At 49.0% G+C, this 21,090-nt stretch overlaps 10 protein-coding genes across 10 annotated transcripts; 6 read left to right on the plus strand and 4 right to left on the minus strand.

Annotated features, from left to right (window-relative positions):
- Positions 1-746: 746 nt before the first annotated feature.
- N7533_003459 (SDR family NAD(P)-dependent oxidoreductase) lies at positions 747-1,467 on the plus strand (the record flags this gene model as incomplete). Its single annotated transcript, XM_057100109.1, has 3 exons — positions 747-850; positions 906-987; positions 1,039-1,467. 3 exons carry the CDS (start codon positions 747-749, stop codon positions 1,465-1,467), a joined length of 615 nt encoding a protein of 204 aa, XP_056962797.1.
- A 114-nt stretch (positions 1,468-1,581) lies between these two features.
- On the minus strand, positions 1,582-2,469 carry N7533_003460 (fungal specific transcription factor domain-containing protein; the record flags this gene model as incomplete). Its single annotated transcript, XM_057100110.1, has 1 exon — positions 1,582-2,469. The coding sequence occupies one exon, from the start codon at positions 2,467-2,469 to the stop codon at positions 1,582-1,584; it is 888 nt and encodes a 295-aa protein (XP_056962798.1).
- Positions 2,470-3,577: 1,108 nt separating this feature from the next.
- Positions 3,578-5,482, plus strand: N7533_003461 (Zn(II)2Cys6 transcription factor; the record flags this gene model as incomplete). The annotated part of the gene is made up of 2 exons (XM_057100111.1): positions 3,578-3,580; positions 3,641-5,482. 2 exons carry the CDS (start codon positions 3,578-3,580, stop codon positions 5,480-5,482), a joined length of 1,845 nt encoding a protein of 614 aa, XP_056962799.1.
- A 640-nt stretch (positions 5,483-6,122) lies between these two features.
- On the minus strand, positions 6,123-6,302 carry N7533_003462 (uncharacterized protein; the record flags this gene model as incomplete). Its single annotated transcript, XM_057100112.1, has 1 exon — positions 6,123-6,302. One exon carries the CDS (start codon positions 6,300-6,302, stop codon positions 6,123-6,125), a length of 180 nt encoding a protein of 59 aa, XP_056962800.1.
- Positions 6,303-6,689: 387 nt separating this feature from the next.
- N7533_003463 (uncharacterized protein) lies at positions 6,690-8,548 on the minus strand (the record flags this gene model as incomplete). The annotated part of the gene is made up of 5 exons (XM_057100113.1): positions 6,690-6,896; positions 6,950-7,847; positions 7,924-8,174; positions 8,234-8,314; positions 8,369-8,548. 5 exons carry the CDS (start codon positions 8,546-8,548, stop codon positions 6,690-6,692), a joined length of 1,617 nt encoding a protein of 538 aa, XP_056962801.1.
- Positions 8,549-8,765: 217 nt separating this feature from the next.
- Positions 8,766-10,774, plus strand: N7533_003464 (Leucine Rich Repeat domain protein; the record flags this gene model as incomplete). Its single annotated transcript, XM_057100114.1, has 5 exons — positions 8,766-8,852; positions 8,909-9,043; positions 9,106-9,216; positions 9,270-9,394; positions 9,451-10,774. 5 exons carry the CDS (start codon positions 8,766-8,768, stop codon positions 10,772-10,774), a joined length of 1,782 nt encoding a protein of 593 aa, XP_056962802.1.
- Positions 10,775-11,431: 657 nt separating this feature from the next.
- On the minus strand, positions 11,432-13,218 carry N7533_003465 (indoleamine 2,3-dioxygenase family protein; the record flags this gene model as incomplete). Its single annotated transcript, XM_057100115.1, has 5 exons — positions 11,432-11,647; positions 11,704-12,006; positions 12,077-12,237; positions 12,293-12,609; positions 12,725-13,218. 5 exons carry the CDS (start codon positions 13,216-13,218, stop codon positions 11,432-11,434), a joined length of 1,491 nt encoding a protein of 496 aa, XP_056962803.1.
- Positions 13,219-17,923: 4,705 nt separating this feature from the next.
- N7533_003466 (uncharacterized protein) lies at positions 17,924-18,178 on the plus strand (the record flags this gene model as incomplete). The annotated part of the gene is made up of 1 exon (XM_057100116.1): positions 17,924-18,178. One exon carries the CDS (start codon positions 17,924-17,926, stop codon positions 18,176-18,178), a length of 255 nt encoding a protein of 84 aa, XP_056962804.1.
- Positions 18,179-18,988: 810 nt separating this feature from the next.
- Positions 18,989-20,098, plus strand: N7533_003467 (NAD(P)-dependent alcohol dehydrogenase; the record flags this gene model as incomplete). Its single annotated transcript, XM_057100117.1, has 1 exon — positions 18,989-20,098. One exon carries the CDS (start codon positions 18,989-18,991, stop codon positions 20,096-20,098), a length of 1,110 nt encoding a protein of 369 aa, XP_056962805.1.
- Positions 20,099-20,535: 437 nt separating this feature from the next.
- On the plus strand, positions 20,536-20,997 carry N7533_003468 (uncharacterized protein; the record flags this gene model as incomplete). The annotated part of the gene is made up of 2 exons (XM_057100118.1): positions 20,536-20,641; positions 20,705-20,997. 2 exons carry the CDS (start codon positions 20,536-20,538, stop codon positions 20,995-20,997), a joined length of 399 nt encoding a protein of 132 aa, XP_056962806.1.
- Between the last annotated feature and the right edge of the window lie 93 nt (positions 20,998-21,090).

Genomic DNA, 21,090 nt, shown 5'->3' on the forward strand with positions numbered 1-21,090 from the left:
TATTGAGCTCATGATCATGGTGCTTAGAGGGGATTGGCCGCATGCAAATGATCCCAGGACCGCTGTGTGATTTTTCTACCTGTATTTATAAGCCGATATGAGAAGTTTTGTGAAATAGTGACCTGCGTGACCGAAATCAGGAAACCTTACATCGAATTTATGTGCTTCGGAGATAGGCGCAGTTTTCCTTGTCTACGGCTCCACTCCCGCGGGATTTCCGATAACGCTTGGTGGCCCCGCATAGATTGATTGGGACGTCGATAGGATGAGAATTACTCGTTCCGGGCCATGTCTCGGCCGTTTACATTTATCGAGTAAGAGAGTGATGACATACTTAAAGTACACCCGGAGACCGAAATTTGATTAAAGAATCTAAACGACCCCAACAGTGTCCATCAGAAAGATTATCGCATTTCGAAAAAAATGGCAGGCAATTCCAGTGCACTTGAAAGTGTAGATGCGGATTTTAAATCGAAAAGCATACTCGATTTGATGGGGTTGAAGGGGAAACTGACAGTAGTGACAGGTATGCTGAACAGACGCAATGACTCGATTGTTGGCTAATGTACAAAGGGGCTGCTCGTGGAATTGGTCTAGCTTTAGCCAGAGGAGCGGCTGAATTGGGTAGTGATGTCGCCATACTGGACACACTCCAGGAGCCTAGTGAAGACTTGAAAATTTGGGAGCAAATGGGTATCCGGGTAAAGTATTACAGGTATCACTCCTGGGGAAGGACTTCTGCTGGAATGTCTTCTGACCTAGTATTATATAGGACCGATGTGACTCAGCTAGATCAGCTGACCAATGTTTTTGGTGACATTTTAGCCGACTTTGGACAGATTGACAACTGGTATGAAGCAGACTTGCAAGCAACAATCATTTTCGGCTAAAAATCTCCACTATAGTATCACTGCAGCTGGGGTGGTTCTGGACAAGCCATTCCACGACCACGAATGGAATGAGAGCTCGAAAGTCTTGAATGTCAATGTAGGTAAGTCAGCCGAAAAATGATCAGAATTGCATAGTAATCTCTTTCAGGTCATGGGAACCTTTTTCTGCGCCCAGCTCGCCTCTAAGGCCATGAAAGAGCGGAATGTCGGAGGCAGTATTGTGATGATTGCCTCAAACGCGGCAAATGTCGCCATTCCATCTCGAAACATGTCAATCTACACAGCCTCAAAAGGTGCAATTCAATCTTTAACTCGCGCCTTGGCTGTCGAGCTGGCAGAATATGGAATAAGAGTCAACTCCGTTTCGCCCGGTTTCATTGCAACGGAGATGATCATGGAGGCATGTCGGAAAGACTCAGACCTTTGGAATGTTTTCAATTCTAAACCGCCACTTGGACGAGTGGGTACGCGCGGCGACTTGAAAGGAATCGTGGGTTATTTACTGAGCGATGCGGCCGCTTATACTACGGGAACGGATGTTGTGGTGGATGGTGGACTGGCTTGTGGCCACAATTAACTTCAAATGGAATACTATGGATCGGAATTCCGAGACAATTTGCATACTAGCTATGATGGATCTGGGGAAGGGGAGTGGAAAAACAGCAGAAAGTGATCAAAACCATGTTTCCTTCTACTGCACCCCTGAGGCTCTAGAAAATACTTCTTGAAGCGACATCCTCAATGCATTGGCGCTGGGCCATCTGCGCGAGCACTGCTCCAAGAACAATAAACAATTTCCGTAGGCCTGATATCTTTTACGTAGACCACCCCCACAGTTTTGAATTGCGTCCGGGTGCAGGTGAGCCGCCCGGGAGATAACAACCAAACCTGCCCGATATGCCCATGAAGGGCTCAACGCGGTTCGGATGTAGAATCTTTGAGAATATATGTCAAGAAGGCAGACCGCACTCTCCTCATCGTCCGGCTGAATCAATAGCCGTGTCTCGTAGACGGTTGCAAGAATGCTACCCCTTGATCGGATCGACATTTGCTCGATAGTGGAGAAATACCCGTCAAGCTCTTGTAGAAGTGGTGTGGAATCGACATTGCCCCTGTGTGACCGGAAGCGAGACTGGATTTGATATATAAGACAGAGAATATCTTGAGATATCCGGGACTCAGGATCTATCACAGGTGGGGGCAGAAGGCCTGGGCGATCCAAGGCTGTAGCGTACTGGTTCTCGAGGCAGTAAACCGACTTGTAAATCTGCTCGATCTTGTTCTCCTCATTCGAGTTAATGTGCGGCCTATCAACAGCTCCCAAGTCAATAGCCAATCGAGCGGCTAATCCGATTAGCTGTCCAATATTCCCCGTTTGTGGGGAAAGTAGACTATGTAACGCGGCGAGGGTGACTGTTTCCAGGGTGCCTATGCTGATGTCTGTCGCGGCTTTGTCGAAGATAAAGAGTGCTTTCCGATGGCATGAATCGGCGAGTTTTTGATAATAGTATATTTTCTCATAGTTTGAAGATTGCGCGATTACCTGATGGCTCGCAATTGAATAAATCAATTCCAACATGAAAAGTTCTCTTGGAGTCAAATCTGCTTCATTGTGTTCGACCGACCACCCGGCGAAAGGCAAGGCAATGTCTCATCCAAAATTGGATAAATATTTTGGATATCCGAGACGTATTTTGAAATGAGATAATTAAGGCTCTCTTGATTGGGTGCCAAATCCAAATCCAAGTCTCTTTGAAAATATAAGCAGGGTGGAGTAGGGGCTTGTGCTGCTTCGGTCTCGGTATTTTTGGCGATTGACAAAGCAGCGCTCAGGCAAGATAGAGGACCGATGTAGTGGCTAGTTTGTAATTTTATCTCAGAATCGGAAGACAGCGAGTCGATAGATGAAGCTAGAGAACTGTCGTCGTTCTGTGTGTTGCCTTTATTTTGCCTATTTTGTAGGCGTTGAATGAGGCTGAGTACATACCTGAACGAGAAAGTGTAAGCGCCAGCATACATAGTAGATATTCAAGGCGAATAGCAATACTCACGATCTTGAAATATTCCTCTCCGTGATATGATCGAAGAAAATGCAATCTGCGCCCGCCTTGGAGCAGTTGCGACAAGAGGGTAGCTGGGTATCACATCTGCGCTTATTCGACCTGCACCGACGACAGGCCGGCAAGGAACTAAGCAGCTCATTAATGTCAGGAGAAGTTGATAGTTCAGGCTCCATCGATTTAGTCCATTGCATTGATATGTATCGAACTGTCAGCTAGCCCTGCGTTCTCGCATGGAATGATGCATGTCGTCGGGATATCCCCGAGGTTGACCCCAAAAAGCGGGGGTGGATCCCGGTTTCGGCGCCCAATTGATTGGGGTCCCAGGTATCTCCTTGCGTTGGCTGGTGTTTTCCGGGCCGCTTATCTATTTTTTCTGTTGAGAATTTGGAATGTTTGATTGGTTTGATAGAGCGGGGGAGCCGAATTGGGCAGAGCAATGGCCATTCTCAGGTCGAGTACTTGGAGATAAATCGTGTGGGGCAATGCGCTCATCTCCGCACCATCGGAAGCAACTCTCTTTCACTGCATGCTGCTCAGTTAGCGTGCATCTGTTCCATGTATATGGCTCCATCAAGAGTACGCAGAAGAGCGATAGCCTGTGCGCGATGCCGGGCACGAAAAATAATGGTGAGCTGTCTGGGTGCCCATGATGTGATTGTTCAGACTACAGACCTAAGCAAACAATAGTGTGACGCACGCTTTCCGAGCTGTTCCAAATGTCTCGAGGTTGGAGCTTCTTGCCTCGCGTCTGGAGAGTCCAAAGAGCGGACAGTGCCTCGCTCCATTGTTCAATTCTTAGAGAGCGAACTTCAAAAGCAGCAAGCATCTCCTGCCGGCCCAGAGAAGGAGGATGATCCAGGCCAAATCCTCGCTGAGCAAGTCATGGATGATATAACACCTCCATTCCTCGGCCTCGCTTCGGCAGTTCCCCTTATACGGTGTACGGTAGCAGGAACTAAGTTGCCATCTACAACTTTTCTTGGTGCTGCCGAATCCAACGACGTACATGGACAGACAAACCTGTTGTCCACGAGTCAGCCAACGAGCGGCCTATCCACGATACCTGCGGCTGTCGCAGAGTTCTTGTTTCAGAACTATGTGACCAGAGTGGTCGCGCAGTGTCCGTTATTCTATTCGATCGACCTAGAGGCTTACTTTCATGCTGTTTTCCATGACCCCCTTCGAATTTTGGAGACAAATGCCCCAGAGAATCCACGCGCAACATTCGTCATCGGTCTTATCATGGCGATATCACTTACGACTGCAGCAAGGACTCAGCAGGTCTGGGCAAACTCGATAGCGACTGGTCTCGTGAAGGAAGCAATGCAGCACATACAGGCTGTTTGCACCAATGATATACACGGACTACAAGCTTTGCTGCTGCTGCTTCAATATACGAATTTAGATCCCACCGCCGCCAATGTTTGGCTCCTGTCGGGATTCACAACACAAGCATGCATTGATCTTGGTTTGCATCACGAGACTCTCACAACTCGGAGACTGGATCCTCTCGCAAAAGATATACGGCGAAGGGTATTCTGGTGCGCATACGAAATGGAGATAGCAACATCCGCGGCACTTCTCAGACCATCCAGCTTCCTCGGCCTGGCGATCAATGTACCGTTCCCCGTTGAGGTTGAAGATAGTTTCATATCACGATACGGTATTGACATGAGCGGCTACCCAACAAAGTTCGCGTCCCGGCGAATCTGGCAATTTCGTCAAATTGAGGCCGAAGTTCTCTTGGTTCAATTTCACAACGGGGCGCTACCACCCCCTTATCTCACACTTGATGAGTGGATGGATGGGATAAAGCAACGGATCGATAATTGGAAGCAGGAAATACTCTGGACCGCATCTCTTAACACCGATACAACCAAAACATCACAATGGGAAGAGATGTGCTTATACGCCGATATTGCCCGAGACGTAATTCTCGTCACATTATTCCGCCCAAGTCCGAGAGTGAGAGAACCCAGCGGCGAAAACCTCATGAAAGCGTTTCTAGCATGTATAGGAGTCGCCGATGGTTACTGGAAACAATCGAATCTCAGTTTTGGCAACAGCAAATTCGTTTTTCACCCTTGTTACCATACATTCTCTGCCGGTATTTTGTTTTTGAAGACACTGCAACGATGCAAGGAAGTTATCTCCGTCACTTATAGCTTGAACGAAGTAGAGAACTTCATTTTCTGCTTCTCCAGACTTTTTACGACAATTTCTGAGAGATGGCCGGCTGCGTCACGATGCCTTGAGGAATTTGAACGATTGATGATTCCAGTAAAGGGGGAATATGTCGACTATACGGTGCAGAAGGCGAGGAATGCGCCGCAAGGCCCGACTTATCACCATGTTCCGACATTTGCAGATGAGGGAGGAGACTTGGCAATGCACTATTCTGCATGGCAGTTGGACAATAGTAACTTCGGGCCTCTCCTCACTACAGGAATATGGGATCATGGAAGTCCTGAGCTGGCGCTATCGGTTCCTCTGGACTGGAATGCCGAATTTGACTTCGGAATGCATTGACCTTTTTTCTAAAATTTCAATAGTTTTACAGCCCGTTACATGGTAAGCAGTCTCATCCACCGTAAGTTATATCAGCGTCGGGTATTAGATCTCTATTCAAAATTTTGTACGTTGATTCTGTGGTTATCTAATGCATCTCCCGTGTGGTAGTTTGCCACGCCTTTTGTACTCAATTCCAAGGACAGCTATTACCAACACGCTTCCAGACATGGCATTTCACGCTTTCATGGAAATACTCAAGTGCTTGCCCCTTCTCGTCAAATCCGTGGAGATTCACATATTTCCTGGTTGCTGTTGCTCAATCCTTCTTCTTGGGCATTACATGCCGCTACGGTATTCCTCACGCAGCCTGATGGCTTCCTCGCGGAGCTTGCCCTCTTTCTCATGGGGCCTGGTCTTTTCTTTCCGGCACCTGGCCTTGGCCGCATCTTTACGGCATTTGACTATTTCCTCCCGAGACTGGATTCGCCAAGGCTGAATGAGCTGGCCCTCCTTGATGGATTAGTGACTTCATTATTCAGGCGCGGCTGGAATATTGAATCTTACTTGACTGCCTTCATGTCGGGGTGAGTCAACCTCCGTCGATGCCTGGGTGGGTTGAGCATGGGTCTCGGCTTGGGCCTGTTCGGTGGCTTCCTCCTTATAAGGGGGGCTCTTCCTGCTCTTTCTGGCCTAGCATAGTCGCAATGATAGTGATGTTCATGGTAACTGTCTGGCTGTTCGTGGCACAGTGGTCTGCGGTGTAGCTCTGGTTGATCGTATGAGGAGAGCCATCTTGTGGGCCAGGGGGTCTGTTAGGACCGCTTATCGCGCTGCCCATCTGGTTTAGAAAAAGGAATTAGATGGTTTATGGATGTAGGTAGAAGGGAACTTGACGACTTGGCAAGTGTTGGTTCAAGTAGATTGACAAGTGTAAGGTGAATGGAGTTCGACGGAAGAAGTGGAAGGTGCAGGCCCGTTGGATAGATGGGAATTACTATTCACTTTTAAGGTCACTAGTGACTCAGTGCCAGGACCATTCAAGTACCTAGATACCATCATCTTTATCTGACGGTAAGCCCTTTCAAAAGAAAAGAAAACTTTAACTGAACCGAAAATTGATCGTCAAATACTCCTCCCAAACAGAAACGCCATCCCGTATTAACATGCTCGCTCATCAGATAGTATTATGTACAGTGCAAATTAGGGTAGTATGAATTTTGGCCCTCTACCGGGAGGGTACGCCCATCAAATCCTCCAACTCGTCAATAGTGAGAGTGCTTCGTCGGCGGTTGCTAGAACGTGTAGCTGTCTTCTCTGGGCGACTGCGCTTTCGTGTCTCGCCCTCTTTGCGCGCTTGCTCAGCAGTGCGAGCTTCATCCTCCGCTGCAGCGAGCTTCTGGCGAACACTCATTCGAGGCTCAGCGCCAGTTGTCTGCTTCTTCAATGTTAATACTAAGCCATGACATTCATTGCGGTTCAACTTACTTGACGAGTGGTTTTCGGATCGGACTTGCGGCGAGATGACCGTCGAGTAACAGCTTCGGATTTGAGGGTCTTGATCTGAAGGTTCTCCTCCGCGACATCCGGACTGGGAATGGCTGGAGACCCTGCTAGGCCCGGGGTAAACGACACCTTTCGGTGGCGTTTTGGCTTGGCAGCCAAAGTTGCGTTATCGCTACGTTCCTTAAGCGCGCGTTCCGACCTTTCAGGCACTTTGCGGATCTTGGATCGTGTTTTCGGAGGGTTGGGGGCCTCGGCAACGGTCGAGTCTTCAGCTTCGCTCATCGGCACATCCTCCTGGTCTTCAATAATTGGCGAAATAGTGTGTGCACCGTCTCTACTCTGCATGCTAACATCCTCTGTTGAGGTGAAGCTCAGATCGAGATTCATGCCTCGGGTCAACTCTTCTACTTGAACAGAGCCACCACCATCCGCCAGGCGTCGCTGCCATCCATCCATCATTGTGACAGCTTGTTTCCATCGGGTCTCCATCTTCTCCCATCCCTCACGAAGTCTGATTATTTCCTCGTCTCTAAGCTCAACCTCTTCCAGTGGCACGAAGGAAGGATTGGTAAGTAGGGTCTGCAGGTGGTCAAGAACGGTATGCATGCGGAGAGAAAGCTCCTCGCAGGAAGTCGGAAGAGAAGTGACGGCGCTTGTGGACTTGCCGTGTCCAACACCAGTGGACACGCCCAAAGCCTCTTCTTCTTTTCCATCTTCGGTTTCCGGCAGGCCTTGAAGCTCCTTGAGCGTGTCAACCGTGTTTCGCGCTAGCTCGATCAGGGTATCGTTCTCATCACTCAGGTTCTGGCAGAGCTCGGTCAAGAACTCCGTCGTTTCTTCTTTCAGGTTGTATTGTGGGTCGTGGACTCTCTCGCCACCACTGGCACCCAGTCGAGAGGCACCCAGTCGAGATCGATCCGCTTGGGGGGTTGATGTTGATTGTAGTGACGCTCAACCCCTCCCGTTTACCCCGCTGTCGTTCGGCAAGATGAGATTTGAGCTTTTGCATTTCGAGATCACGTTTGCGCACGTCATTGGCGCATTGCGCGCGGACTTGTTGGACAGTGGCCTTCATGCGCTGCGACTGTTCCTTGAGCCCGCGGATGGTGGTCTCCGCGTTGGTCATGTTCGAGTTCAGCGTGCGCTGTTGGGCTTCGGCGAGAGCAAGGGATCGTGATAGTTCTGACGATTTAGTTTTCAGTTTGCCCTGTGCGAAGATTCCGATTAGTTCTTAGGTGCCCCCGTACTGTCTCGTGATCAACGTACAATTTCGGTCGTCTGCTCAGTTTCGGTTACGCGCAACGCCCGGATAGTTGTCGCAAGGCTCTCACGGTGGTCGGCCTCGCGCTGAAAGACAGTTAGAACGGTTGCGACACCATAAGAATAACATCAGCGACGAACATCTCTCCTGAGGACCAGGTCATTGACCAGGTTGATGATCCGCGCCATAGTGGCCGCGGTGCCCCCCTCCTCATTGTCGGGCTCCGCGAAATCGATAGGACTCCCGCTCTTCAGAAGGCCCCTGGCCAGTAGAATATTGTTGACATAAGTCGACGCAGCCTGCAAGTTATGCGCCTCCATGGCGATTGTCGATTTGCTTGAAGTGGAGCTTGGGCGATCTCAAAGCGGAAGAAAGTAAACACTGCAGGAACCACATGACTAAGCTAGTCACGTGCCATTCCGGGGGGGGCTTCCAGCAGAATGTCATTCAATCCAAGTTTGGCCTCCATCCATCTTGTTGAAGACTTGAAGACCATCGAGTTTACATTGCTTGACGGTCTGCATGTGATTGGGCATTATGCGGTCCCCATCGGCCTTGCATGCGCAGGGCCAGAAGCTCTATCAAAAAGGGGACTTCAAGGCGGCCATCTCGGCGTTTACAGAGGTACCCCCATTTTCCATTCTAACCCAAAATGGCAGGTTGTTGATCATTTTCTCTAGGCCTTGAAGCAAAAGGATGCCGACACCGTGGGTATTTTGGATAACCGAGCCGCAACATACTGTAAGCTGGAGCAGTATGACCAGGCACGCCGAGATGCAAAACATATGATTAAACAGGCCAAAGAGGATGAACGAGTAAATTGACCACCAAGCTTGCCGATTCAACATGACGCCATGTCTCACATATATTTTACTAGGGTTATTTGCGATGCGCCAAAGTTCTCCTACTTGAGGCTAAACCGGAGAAGGCATTGGAGATTTATGCGTATGGTCTCAAAGTGCTTTCAAGTGCACACCCTCGTCGCGATGTGCGTTTAATCACACGATGCGGGGTCAATTCCACTTGCTGATCTGGCCATAGATTATGGAACAACTGCATAAAAAGCTCGAAGACCGAATGAAATTGAATAGGAAAGATCCCTTCACAATGCTTCCCCTGGAGATGGCAGCACTGGTCATCGAGTACTTCTCATTTAAGGACATTGTGTAAGTGGATACCGCATCCTTCGCTCTACCCTCAAATTCATCTAATGGCTATCAAGGGGTATTCTTCGGGTCTGTAAAAGTTGGGAGCGATTTTTCGGCAACATGCGAGAGCTCTGGATGAAGATAGATCTGACCGGTGCTCGCCAAAAAGTGCCATGGACCGCTGTGAGAGCGTACATCCGTCGCTCCCGGGGATTGCTCACCCATGCCACATTCAAGAACCTCGCTTTGCCGTCGACGCCAAAAAGTATCGAGTTCCTCAGCAGATGTCCGCGTCTGGAGCATCTCGAGCTCTGGGTCAACCACGACTTTAAGGACATCTTCCAAAAATTCAAGGGCTGCAAGTCTTTGAAAAACATCATCTTATCGGCAGAGATTTCCGTGCCGCATAGCTGTCTAGAAAAGCTTTTGACCCAATTCCCGAAACTCGAACGCATTGAATTGTGGAGCGTGAAGCATTCTCTTCTCACTATTGGCGAGGGCAACTGGCCGCGAAGCCTGCCCAACCTCAGAAGCATCACTCTGGCCACCCAGCAAGCAGTATCAACTGCCCCTCCAACCGCCCTTGTCATCCCGAATCTCGATCATGTAAGCCCTAACATCCTCCCCGGGGACTCATCGCCGATCCTGAATACTGACGACCTAGCGAAGAGTCTCACTGATATTCCGAACTATCCAAGCCTACAAGAGCTACGCTTGGATTGGGAGCCTCCAGTATATAGGCCTTGGTTATTTTTTCCTCCGTTACAGGAGGAGGAAAATGAAATACCGCCACCCCCGGTTCAATTCCCACCACTCCGACGCCTCGAATTAAACGGCTTGACGATTGGCAGCAACTTCTGCTCAATTTTGCCAACTACAATTCAATACCTCAGCCTCAAAGGGGGCTCATCAAGATCAACTGCCGATTTCTTCGACACCCAAAGGCTTGAGAAGCTCAGTACCCTCATGCTGAAAGACGCCGGCTGGGTAAATGTGAACACAGCGACCTTCATGATCTGTGGCACCCAAGCACCTCTCCGAGTCTTGCATATCGATGAATGCTTTAATTTGTCGGATGGATGTTTCATGGAGGTGCTGCGATATGCAAGCGAACATAACCCGGAAATTTTCAATTTGACTGAGCTGAGCCTTGTACAAATGCAAGGCTTTGACGACGCTTTCATGAAGCGTGTCTGTGTACAGTTTCCGAAGCTCAAGGTTTTAAATCTTTCGAAGACCCGGATTACGGGCTGCACTATCCGCGATCTCGCGGATGCGAGATCAAACGAGTCTTCCGAGCTACCAAGCTTGGACCGCCTTTTTGTCCGTGGCTGCGAGAGTGTCTCCTCTGATGCGATCGCCTATGGTCGTGAACGTGGGCTAGAAGTCATTAGTTAAGCGCTTCGTATCTAGCTATTCGTCGCTCGAACCTTTGCAGCGACATATAACAACTGCCTACCCCTCTCCTCTCGAGATAGCGTTTCTCCGACTATCTGTGCGCGAACCCCGTCCCCCACGCCACAACCCATTCACAGCGTTACACCGCCAATTCGAAAATCTTTCGGGGATTCTTTTCCCATTTTGGGACACTTGTTCAAACTCGTCATACACAGCGGATCCTTCTTGACTGGATGCCGCACTAAAATATCTCACAATCGGGGAAAGGGCCGTGCAAACGGCGATAACAACGTTGCGCAATGTCTCTAATCACCCGCTGGAGAACCACACGGGCAAATCTAGCCTCACTTTTCAGCGAGAAAAAAAATCACCGCTTCATCAGCAGCTCAAATTCAACGCGCACCCCCCTCATTTTCGGTACCCCTTAGTTATCCAAGAATTAAAATATGTGCACAAGCTAATCAACCATCCATAATAATATCATTGAACTAAAAAACTGGAATTTTATCAAGCCACAAACACATAAACCTCCAGCTGCATCTATATAGTTGGTCATGAGTCATGATGCGTGTGCAAGGTAGAAACGAAAAAAAGGTAAAAGCGCAGCGAAAAAAAAAAGCATCTTAATCTCAATCCGAATCAGCCATTACAATCATTCTAAACCCCACGTTCCTGGCACCACCGCTCAACCTCCTTGGCCAACTTATCCCTCTGATCCCGAACAAGCTCCATCATAGGCTCAACCTGCTTCCGGTGCGACGCAATCAGATCCTCACTCCCCTGGATAGCAACAACACCCTCCTTGGGCGAGAGATAAGTGTCATAGATCGTAACCATTAGATCCATAACGGCGGAAAGCTGGTTTGGCAGCCACTGGAAGAATTGTCAGGATTCGTTTTTTATTTTCTAACCGCGGGAAGGAAACTCACAGTAACAATCGGACTACCACCGGTAGCAGTAGGATGCGGCGTGCGGCGAATAATATACTCACGCGCGAATAGCCAATGACGCCAGCGGAATGAACGGACGTGGTTAAGCACCTTGAGGAACAGGACGGCCGTCTCCGAGTCCTGCACGCAATAATCCCGGACACCGATTTCGACGGACTTTTCGCGGATGTAGGTTAGGAATTCGCGGTGGGGAAGGGGTCTGTAGGCGCGGAATTCGTGGAGGATCTTTGTGAGGGGAGTTTCGGGCATGGGGATTTCGCAGAGATGGTCGAGAAGGGGGATCTATATGGTGAAAATGTTTGTTAACGGATATTTGTCCTTGGGGTGTGTGGAGACTTCATGGGAAACGCACGATACTATCATTTGCTCCGCTCTCGCCACGGAAGTTAAGGGGCTTGTTATCTTCGACGCCGTCGTAGATCACGCCGTTCGGGAACATGGATTGATTAGTGATGCCGAATATGAACACCCGGAAGGAGAGGTAGTCGGCTGGCTTGGAGTTTCCCCACATAGCTAATTCATCACGTTAGATGAGGGCATTCCAGAAACTGGTGGTTGATGAACTTACTCTCCATAGCAGCCTCGATCTTCTCCATCGTATTCAGGATCAGCCGGAAACCATCGTTGACATCCTGACGAGGAGCTTTTTGCTCCAGGTTGTCGACGACCCGAAGCACGCCATTGATAAGTGATCCGGTGTACTTGACCATGTCGACGTGGGTCAGGATGAATCCAGCTTCGGAGCTCTTGGGATCCAGACCCTTCTCGAAGGCGCGGATCAGGCGGAGGTTGGAGTAGTCGTCAAGACCCTTTGCAGGGTCAGCCATTGTGTAGTTGAACAGAGCATATGAAGCTGCATAAGACATGAAAGGAGGAAGGTCAAGGCTGTATTTATGTTAGTTGTGTGTCCTGAAAGTGCCTGTAGCGCCGATGATGTTGGACTTCCAGGAAAGATGGAATAATATGAAAGGGAACTTGGAGTAGATAGAATGTAACTTACATCTGGGCACAGCGATACATAGGACGGGCAACAGACTTTGGTAGGATATCCCGACCAAGACCATAGCTCTGGTCCGGCAACTTGTTCCAGTTCTCCCAGCATGGCTCGAGGAGGTAGGAAGAGGCGACGAAGGTGTAGTCACGGAAGACAGCAGCAATAGTGAACTTGTCATAAGAGCCATCGGCGAGGCGAAGCTTCTCGACTTCATCAGTGAGGTCGGTCAACTCGGACTCAACGGCGGGACCCAGCTCATAGGTCGCCAATAAGCCTGGCTTTCCATCGAGCATGACGACAGGGGAGCGTTCCACCAGCGAAGCAAGAGCCTCGAAGGCATCAGGCAGTGTGGAGGGGGCTGTAGCATAGGGGAGGAAGCCAGTGGACGTGGTGATGGTGAAGGGATCGAGGGAGTGGGCGAGGGTAGAAGGGTCCTCATGAACATGAGGGAACTTCTTGAGGGTAGAAGGGGACGGGAAGGACACTTGGGTTCTAGTCATGATGTCGATGAACAAGAAGTTTCAAGTGGTTGAAGAAGAAGAAGAAGAAGAAGAAGAAGAAGAAGAAGAAGAAGAAGAAGAAGAAGAAGAAGAAGAAGAAGAAGAAGAAGAAGAAGAAGAAGAAGAAGAAGAAGAAGAAGAAGAAGAAGAAGAAGAAGATAGGTATTGTGTTTGGATGGGATGGGTAGGGGGTATGTCTTATGTCTTGGTCGGGTGGAGTATGGGGGGGAGGTTTAAGGTAAAGGCTAAGAAGTAAAGCCAAAGACCAAGTCCGACTATAGATTCGGGGAAAATAAAAGTAGAGAAAAAGAAGTGGGAAAAAGCCAGGCTTCTGGGAGATGCTTAGAGAAGAGAAAAGGAGCAACCTTGGGCGGGTGCGCAGCGGATTCTTATAACCTCAGAGGCCGGTATCAATTCCGGCCTCATGTCGAACGGCGCAGCAATGGCGTGGATCCGGTTACATAAAACTTGCAAGTGGATTCATATGACACGGGCATTTTCAGTCACGCTTATAGAAGTTCAAAATATACTCCCCGGTCATTTTATGATGTTCCCCCCTTCCTTGAAGGTATTCAGAATGTCTATACATCAGCCCTGTCAGGGAGGGTAGAGAACGGTCACGGGAATGCACTAAGCCTATTATAGTAGTGGCTGAGATAGAGTAATGAGTGGCATCTCGGTATATTTAAACCTTTAGATTGATCATCACTGATCTTATTGGGTACTAAGTTACCTATAATGTCGCTTCAATTGGATATAAGCGCCTCAGAAGCTCGCTGGTGGTGTGATTTTGCTCACTGCGCCCCTGATGCAGACCATATACCTGCTCCAATGCCAAGCTAGATGATCCAGATCCCCCGCACTGATTGGCGGAGATCCCAAATTTTGAGTTTGTTAGCGCCATGAGGCCGGAATAGAACCGGCCTCCGAATATAACCGGCCATCCCGATTGTATCCGGCCACCGGTAAACAATGGAATTTGTTAACAAGCTCTCCTAGGCAGAATTATCGTTCACATAGGCAAAACGATAAGTAAGTTGTGTTTGCTCAGCGTTGCAGAAAGCTAAATGTGTGCAAGAACTCCGAGTAGTGTAAATCGCCTGGGCAGCTTCAAATTCCAGTTCAAGTTGCCAATGTAGTCGAAAATTATTGACTCAGTGACAGTCATATATAGCAGTATTTTTATTTCTTTGTTCCAGGCTTGATTTTTCAAGTTCAAACATTCACTAACAGTAGCACTGATTCAATTTTAATGGGCCATGTCATATACCGAAGATTGCGAATAATATAAAAAGCGAAGTATTTGCCATTCCATTTCCATTTCCATCTCTCCCTTTCGCGCGTTGTGTTCACGGCTGAGTGAGGGGGGAGCCACCCAAAAAAAGCACACAGAGACGATTATAGGATAAGAACATGAAAAAAAATAGACAGGAGAAACGGAAAAGCAAAACACACGTCTGAGATCAACATTTAAGGGAGGGAGAGGAAATGGAAGAAGGAAAAATGATGAGATAGAAAAAAAAAGGCCCTGTCTTTGCACCGTCAAGCCATGGAATAAAATGGGGAAACACATTGACATTTTGAGTAACTTCATATATCCATTCCGCGTTCCAGAATTACTTGAAGTCTTCCGTGAGAGAGAGGAAGTGAAAAAGAGAGGAAAGGGTGAGACCCGGGACGAAGTATATTGGACACGTCTGTCAGATTCGTCATAGGTTGTGACTCAGTATTGGAGATCAATTGCCTAGGCGGGAGTAGCAAACCTCTGTTTGACCGAAAATATCGTAACTCTCAGGGAGGCCGACAAAAAGGCAGTTCGCGAATTTGTCTTGTTGTGGAGCGGGAGGCATCGGACTCTGTCGGAAAAGGTGCATCGCCGCGATATCGGCTCTTGCGCTCTTCGAGAAGGACACTGCGCCCCCGGAGAGAAACCACCACATTTTCAGTAACCCGGTCATGGCCCTCCCGAAGCTGGAAATCAACTTTGTGTCAGAACCTTTCAGAAGAGGAAAGGACAAACCATTTCACTTGTGATAGTCACCTTGGCCCGGGATCTCTCGATCCTGAAGCCGTATAGTTTGAATTCCCACTGCGCCCGCTGGTATGAATAGCGGCACGGCTTTCGTAGTGCCTAGTAAGATATGGAGGTAGAGTTGACGTATATTGCACGGCCTATCGGCTTGATTGAAATGCGACTCGCGTGTCAGGAAGGATGTTCGCTGGATCATACAACTCGGGATGACATGTCATATCTGGGGTAGGTCGGACGGCTGGTTTCGCAGAGATGGTGGCGAAGAAAATGTTGATGGTATTTAAACAGACTGAAAGGTAGAAATGGGATGTTAGAAGTGGATCTTAACCAGCGGCAGCCTTGCACAATATTGGTTGGAGTGACCATTGAAATTCCAAGACCATCGGCGATAGAGGCTGATTAATGTCTCTCATGAACAAGGTATGAACCTACTCGATGAAGAGTCCGTATTTTCAGAATGAACGACTCGTTCCTAGGATGGAGGCTGACGGGGAAACTCCACGTCTTTGAGATCAGAAATGACAATCAGCAGCGTATCGTTTTGGCAAACTTGAAAATTGTTGGGGTTCTCAGGAAGGTGCTCGGCTGTTCATTTCCACAGGGCGGAGAATGCCTCTTCTAGATAGATCTCGAGTCTTTCTCACCTGGCATTGAGGCCAGTTCGGACTGTCTTGTACTTGAGTAACTTGAAAAAGTTCAGCCGTCGATGTCAGAGGCAACGACTGCTGCGCCCTAGCAAATTATTCAAATCTGAGTTTTGGACGGCGGAATCCTCGCCACCCACCACCACCCCTCTACTACTACTAGTATATTTAAATACTGACCGAAGAATTAAATTTCTAAAATCAAGTAGTACAGCCTCGGAGCCATGATTAGTACTGTTTATGTCACCACTACTATCATGAACGAATACAAATATTGTGGAACGGAAGCGATGAACTCTGATGTATTATTGATCAGGCGTATAAGCACTGGCGATTAGAGAGAGTACCAAGGATAGAGAGTGAAAATACAGAGTGGAGAGTAGAGACCGGCCCATGGGGTATAAAAAATTGATATCTGAATAATTTTACCCCCGCCCTGGTCATGAATGCGTCAATTCCATGGGGCGGAATAGGGGCGGAGAGGGCGCGGAGATGATGTGGATAGCGGAAATCTCAAATCAGGCCCCAGATGTCAGTTTCTGGGAAACCCAAAAGCGAGCCATACGAATATGGATTGGAACTCTCCGTCCGACGAGTGGGATCTAAGTACAGAGGAGCAGGCTCCAAAACAACCATAGTTCGCAGCCGATACTCAGTTATAGCCACAGGGACCGTTTGGATACCATCATCACCCGATCGGTAAGCCAGCGAGTAAATCGCCTTGGCCGAGAGCTCTGGGCTTATTTTGTCAAACCGTGCCGTGCTGGGGATAGAGCATTTCGACTATTGCTCTTCAATGAGGAATGCCTAGTAGGCACGAGTCATCAGCTCGTGCCGATTACGGCCCTGCCCTTTGTATACACACGCCCGTCGCTACTACCGATTGGATGACTCAGTGAGTCAGGACCGTTATCTTCGGCCGGTTGTCCATGCCCTGCATTACCAGGATATCCTCGATCGACGGAGGTTGCAATTTTCGCAAAGGACGCAAGACGAAGTGTGCTGAGTCCCACGTTCAGCTGGCACGGCGACCTCAGCGTCGATGTATGTTTGGATAGATGTGGGAAGCTGCGCTGTAGGAATCATTTCCTCCGGGCCTTGCGACTGAAATCCGCTATTGTGAGGCTGTGGTATTCCAGGTAAATGCTGCTGTGAGCCAGTTGTGTTCGATGTACGCAGATTGGGCTGCACAGAGGGGACCGAATGGTGGGCTTGAGCGGGTTGGCGATGGACTATCCGCTCTCTGGGCCCGATTGATCAGATTCATTGAGCTGTTCTAGTCGAAACCGTTCCTGTTGATGTCGCATCTGAAGCCGTTGCATCTGAATCAACGATAGCCTGTATCCGTGTGGGAATATGAACCAGACACATGTTGTCCTACAGTATACAGGCGCTGCTGCTGAGCCTGTGGCTGATCAGGGATCGAAGTTTGGAGCCGGATCTGCCTACCAAACTCACTGCCTATTTTGGCGTCCATGGGACTTTCCATACGGTAGACCAATCTTGTGAGATCGAGGCGGGAGACTGGATCGGATGACAAGCGTGCTGCAAGTACCTCCTCCTCATTGGAGGTATCAGGTAGTGTGGATTGCCTTTCAGTGGCGGGCTGCACCGTCTCCTCTGTCGAGATGGGCAAAGGGTTTCGACGATCACGATCATCTGAAACAGATAGACACACTCATGTATGCGTGTGGATGACTTGGTATACCTCACAGGTTCAGATCTATATTGGAAATGCCAAAACTGCAGGGGCACTGCTGCCTAGTGCTTCTTTTTAAGGCTCGTATCTTATCATCTCACATCTGTCTCACGTCATTCTCTTTCTTCTTCTTTGCTATACCTCCCCTCCTAATTTTCCTGTTCGACCTTCCTCTGACATTGCCTCTCTACTCACTCATCCTACCAAGAACGCGAATCGCTTGCTTCGATCTTTGAAGATTGAAATACGAAACTGATTTGTTGGTGAGATTTAAGCCAAAGGCATTTTCTTCCTTTGATCTCAAGTGCTAACCTGATAAGCCTGCTAGCCATGGCTTCACACAACAAGGAGAAAGCTAGTCAACGCGTGCCGATTAACAAGCAAACTGTGACTATTAGCAGTGTGACCAACTATTCAGCCACGGGCTCCATCTCCATGAATGTTCACCAACACTTCGCACTGGCAGGAGATGCTCGCACAAAGGCAGACAAGCAGAAGGAAGAAATTTCTACCGGGCAGACAGACGAACGTACCCCGGGGAGAAACATCCTAATCAATAGGCAGTGGGGCAAGTACAAGTTTTAGTATGAGCACTGCGGTCAACAATTTCCGAGCCAGAATCGTGGCGCCAAACAACAAGTAGCGTTTGCCACGGTACCACGGTGTGAAATACTGGCGTCGGCAAAAGGAATGAGCCTATGGTGGTATGCTCAATGAATTTGCTTCGTTCTATATGAACACAAATGATGCAGGCACTAACAGGACCCCTACAGATGCTCTGGTCGCAGCAGGGGATGGATCAAGTCTGCAGTGGAGGAAATAGGCTCGTGGGATGTCTTTTCTTTTCTTTTTCTTTTCAACAACTCTGATACTTCAAAGAAGACAGTACGCATATCTAATTTTTATTGGTATCGCCCTAACTAGGAGTAAAAGAAAGAAAGATGGCCAAGGAAACTCGTAATGAAACATAGGATCTCTGAATTCTATTCTGGGCGTCAAAGGAAATTATCACACTCCCCATCAAGACAATTCCAGTCAGTACTATAGCATAGTCACTTAGGCATCCATGATGTAGCTATTCAAGCCCCTGGGACTGAACAAAAACCAAGACTCTTTACCTTCCAAGGCCGTGGATAAGCTCCGTGGTATACTTCGACATAGACTTTGAAGTTCCCCAAGTCCCCACTTTTATTTTTAAGCTCGGCTGGCGCAACCTCGGCTCTTTTGTCTTCTCCGCATCGCATGCGCGCGCCAATCTTCCTCCTTGAAAACGAACCCCAAACCGCAATTTTCCCTTGAACAAAAAGTCAAAGAATCTCAAAATTCTCACAGAGGCAATTTACGAACTCAATCCAAGACCGGGCTGCTGAATTCGCCCCACAACCCCACGACACAATGTCCGAGCCCGCCAAAACTTTCAACGGCTGGGTCGCCCATGACGCCACAAACCCCCTCGAATTCGGAAAATTCACGCCAAAGCCATTCACAGAAACAGACGTCGAAATCAGCGTCACACACTGCGGTATCTGCGGCACAGACGTACACACCCTCCGCTCGGGCTGGGCCCCAACCGACTACCCCTGCGTCGTGGGCCACGAAATCATCGGCATAGTCGAGCGAATTGGATCCGGTGTACCGACACTCGCATCATCAACTGCGTCCCGCGAAATCCGCATCGGCGACCGCGTCGGCGTCGGTGCTCAGAGCGGATCTTGTCTCAAAGCGGATTGCGAGGCTTGCGCCGATGGAGAGGAGAGCTATTGTACTCGGATGACGGGCACGTATAATGGGCGATACAGCGATAAGAGCAAATCGTACGGCGGATTCGCGGAGAAATGGCGCGGCCCTGCGCATTTCGTGTTCAAGATCCCGGATGCTTTGCCATCGGCCGAGGCTGCGCCTTTACTATGCGGCGGCGTGACGGTTTTCGCACCGCTGAAGAAATACGGTGTTGGGCCAGGCAAGAAGGTTGGCATCGTTGGTATCGGAGGATTGGGACATATCGGTATTATGTTTGCGAAGGCACTTGGCGCGGATCAGGTCGTTGCTATCTCGCGGTCTTCGAGTAAGAAGGCTGATGCGGTGCAGGGTCTTGGTGCGGACGCGTTCATCGCGACCAGCGAGGAGAAGGGGTGGGCAAAGAAATATTCTCGGACCCTGGATGTGATTATTTCGACTGTTTCGGGACCGGATATGCCCCTTGGGTTGTATCTGCGTTTATTGAAGAGGGATGGCGTCTTTGTGCAGGTTGGCGCGCCCGAGGAGCCGTTGCCGGCTCTCGCGGCTTTCTCGCTCATTCAGAAGGGGGTCAAGGTCACTGGCTCGAATATTGGATCGCCTGAGGATATTCGACAGATGTTGAGCTTGGCGGCAGAGAAGAGGGTTTTGCCTTGGATTCAGAAGAGGGATATGCGGGATGTTAACGCTGCCCTGGTTGATATGCATGATGGCAAGGCGAGATATCGGTACGTGCTGCAGAATGGGGGGAAGGAAGCTAAATTGTAAATACCCTACCAATGCTCGGGTGGGCGAGTGCGTACCTTGATGCCCGGGGACCTTGATAGATTATAAACTCGGCATCTACTGCCTCTTATACAGCCGGGTCGGACTCGAAGTCGATCAAAGAATAGCAAAATCGAAAAGCTGCACCCACCAGTCCATTTGATGTCCTATACCTGCTCGATGCCGCCAGAGTATTCGAAACTTTTACTTTCTAAAGATCTGCCAATAGAGAACGATGCCCAGGTGAGACAGATCGCCTGCAGGATAATTACGCGCACGGGCAAACACCTGCACGTCTCAGCCGCAGCGCCAAACTGTGCTGGGGCCAAAAATACCCCACACCCAAGGAGACCCTCCAAATTTCTCTTCACAGGTGAACGGTTATGGTTCACTCTTTGCCAAACGACATACGATGGAATATTGACACGACAGGCTCAATAATGGAAATTCCATCAAATATCGATAATCGTTTCGGCGACGCGCATGCCAGTAGTGACGGGATCGCATTCCAAGCGGGGGTGAATACAGGCACGATCAACATAAACCGTGAGTCTCTTCTGCTCGACCAAAGGTATTGCGTACAGGTACTGATCATCAGAAAATTTTCAGAGAGACCCCGAAATATCGTTTCCCCGAAAGTGGCCTATGATGCCAAATTTGATGCTGCGAACAAAGAAAATGTGGCGAGTTGTTTGCCAGGCACGCGTGTCCAGGTGCTGGAAGAAATACAAGGATGGATTGACGGTGACAACCCCAAGAAGCTATATTTGCTGAATAGGATGGCTGGAACTGGAAAGTCGACCATCACTCTGACACTTGCCAGGTTTTACAAGGACTTCACGAAGAAACAATGCACAGTCCCACTCCATTATCTCGGAAGTTCCATTCCGGCAAAATCATAATTCGAAGACTGGAGTAGATAGAAGAAAGTCCCTTCGTGTGTAAGGCAAATAAATCCAATATCAGACAATGAAAAAAGGTATCAATTACAAAGG

This window comes from Penicillium manginii (genome assembly GCF_028828005.1).
Source record: "Penicillium manginii strain IBT 31320 chromosome Unknown utg000003l:1.0-959480.0:1.0-959601.0, whole genome shotgun sequence".
Taxonomy (NCBI): domain Eukaryota; kingdom Fungi; phylum Ascomycota; class Eurotiomycetes; order Eurotiales; family Aspergillaceae; genus Penicillium; species Penicillium manginii.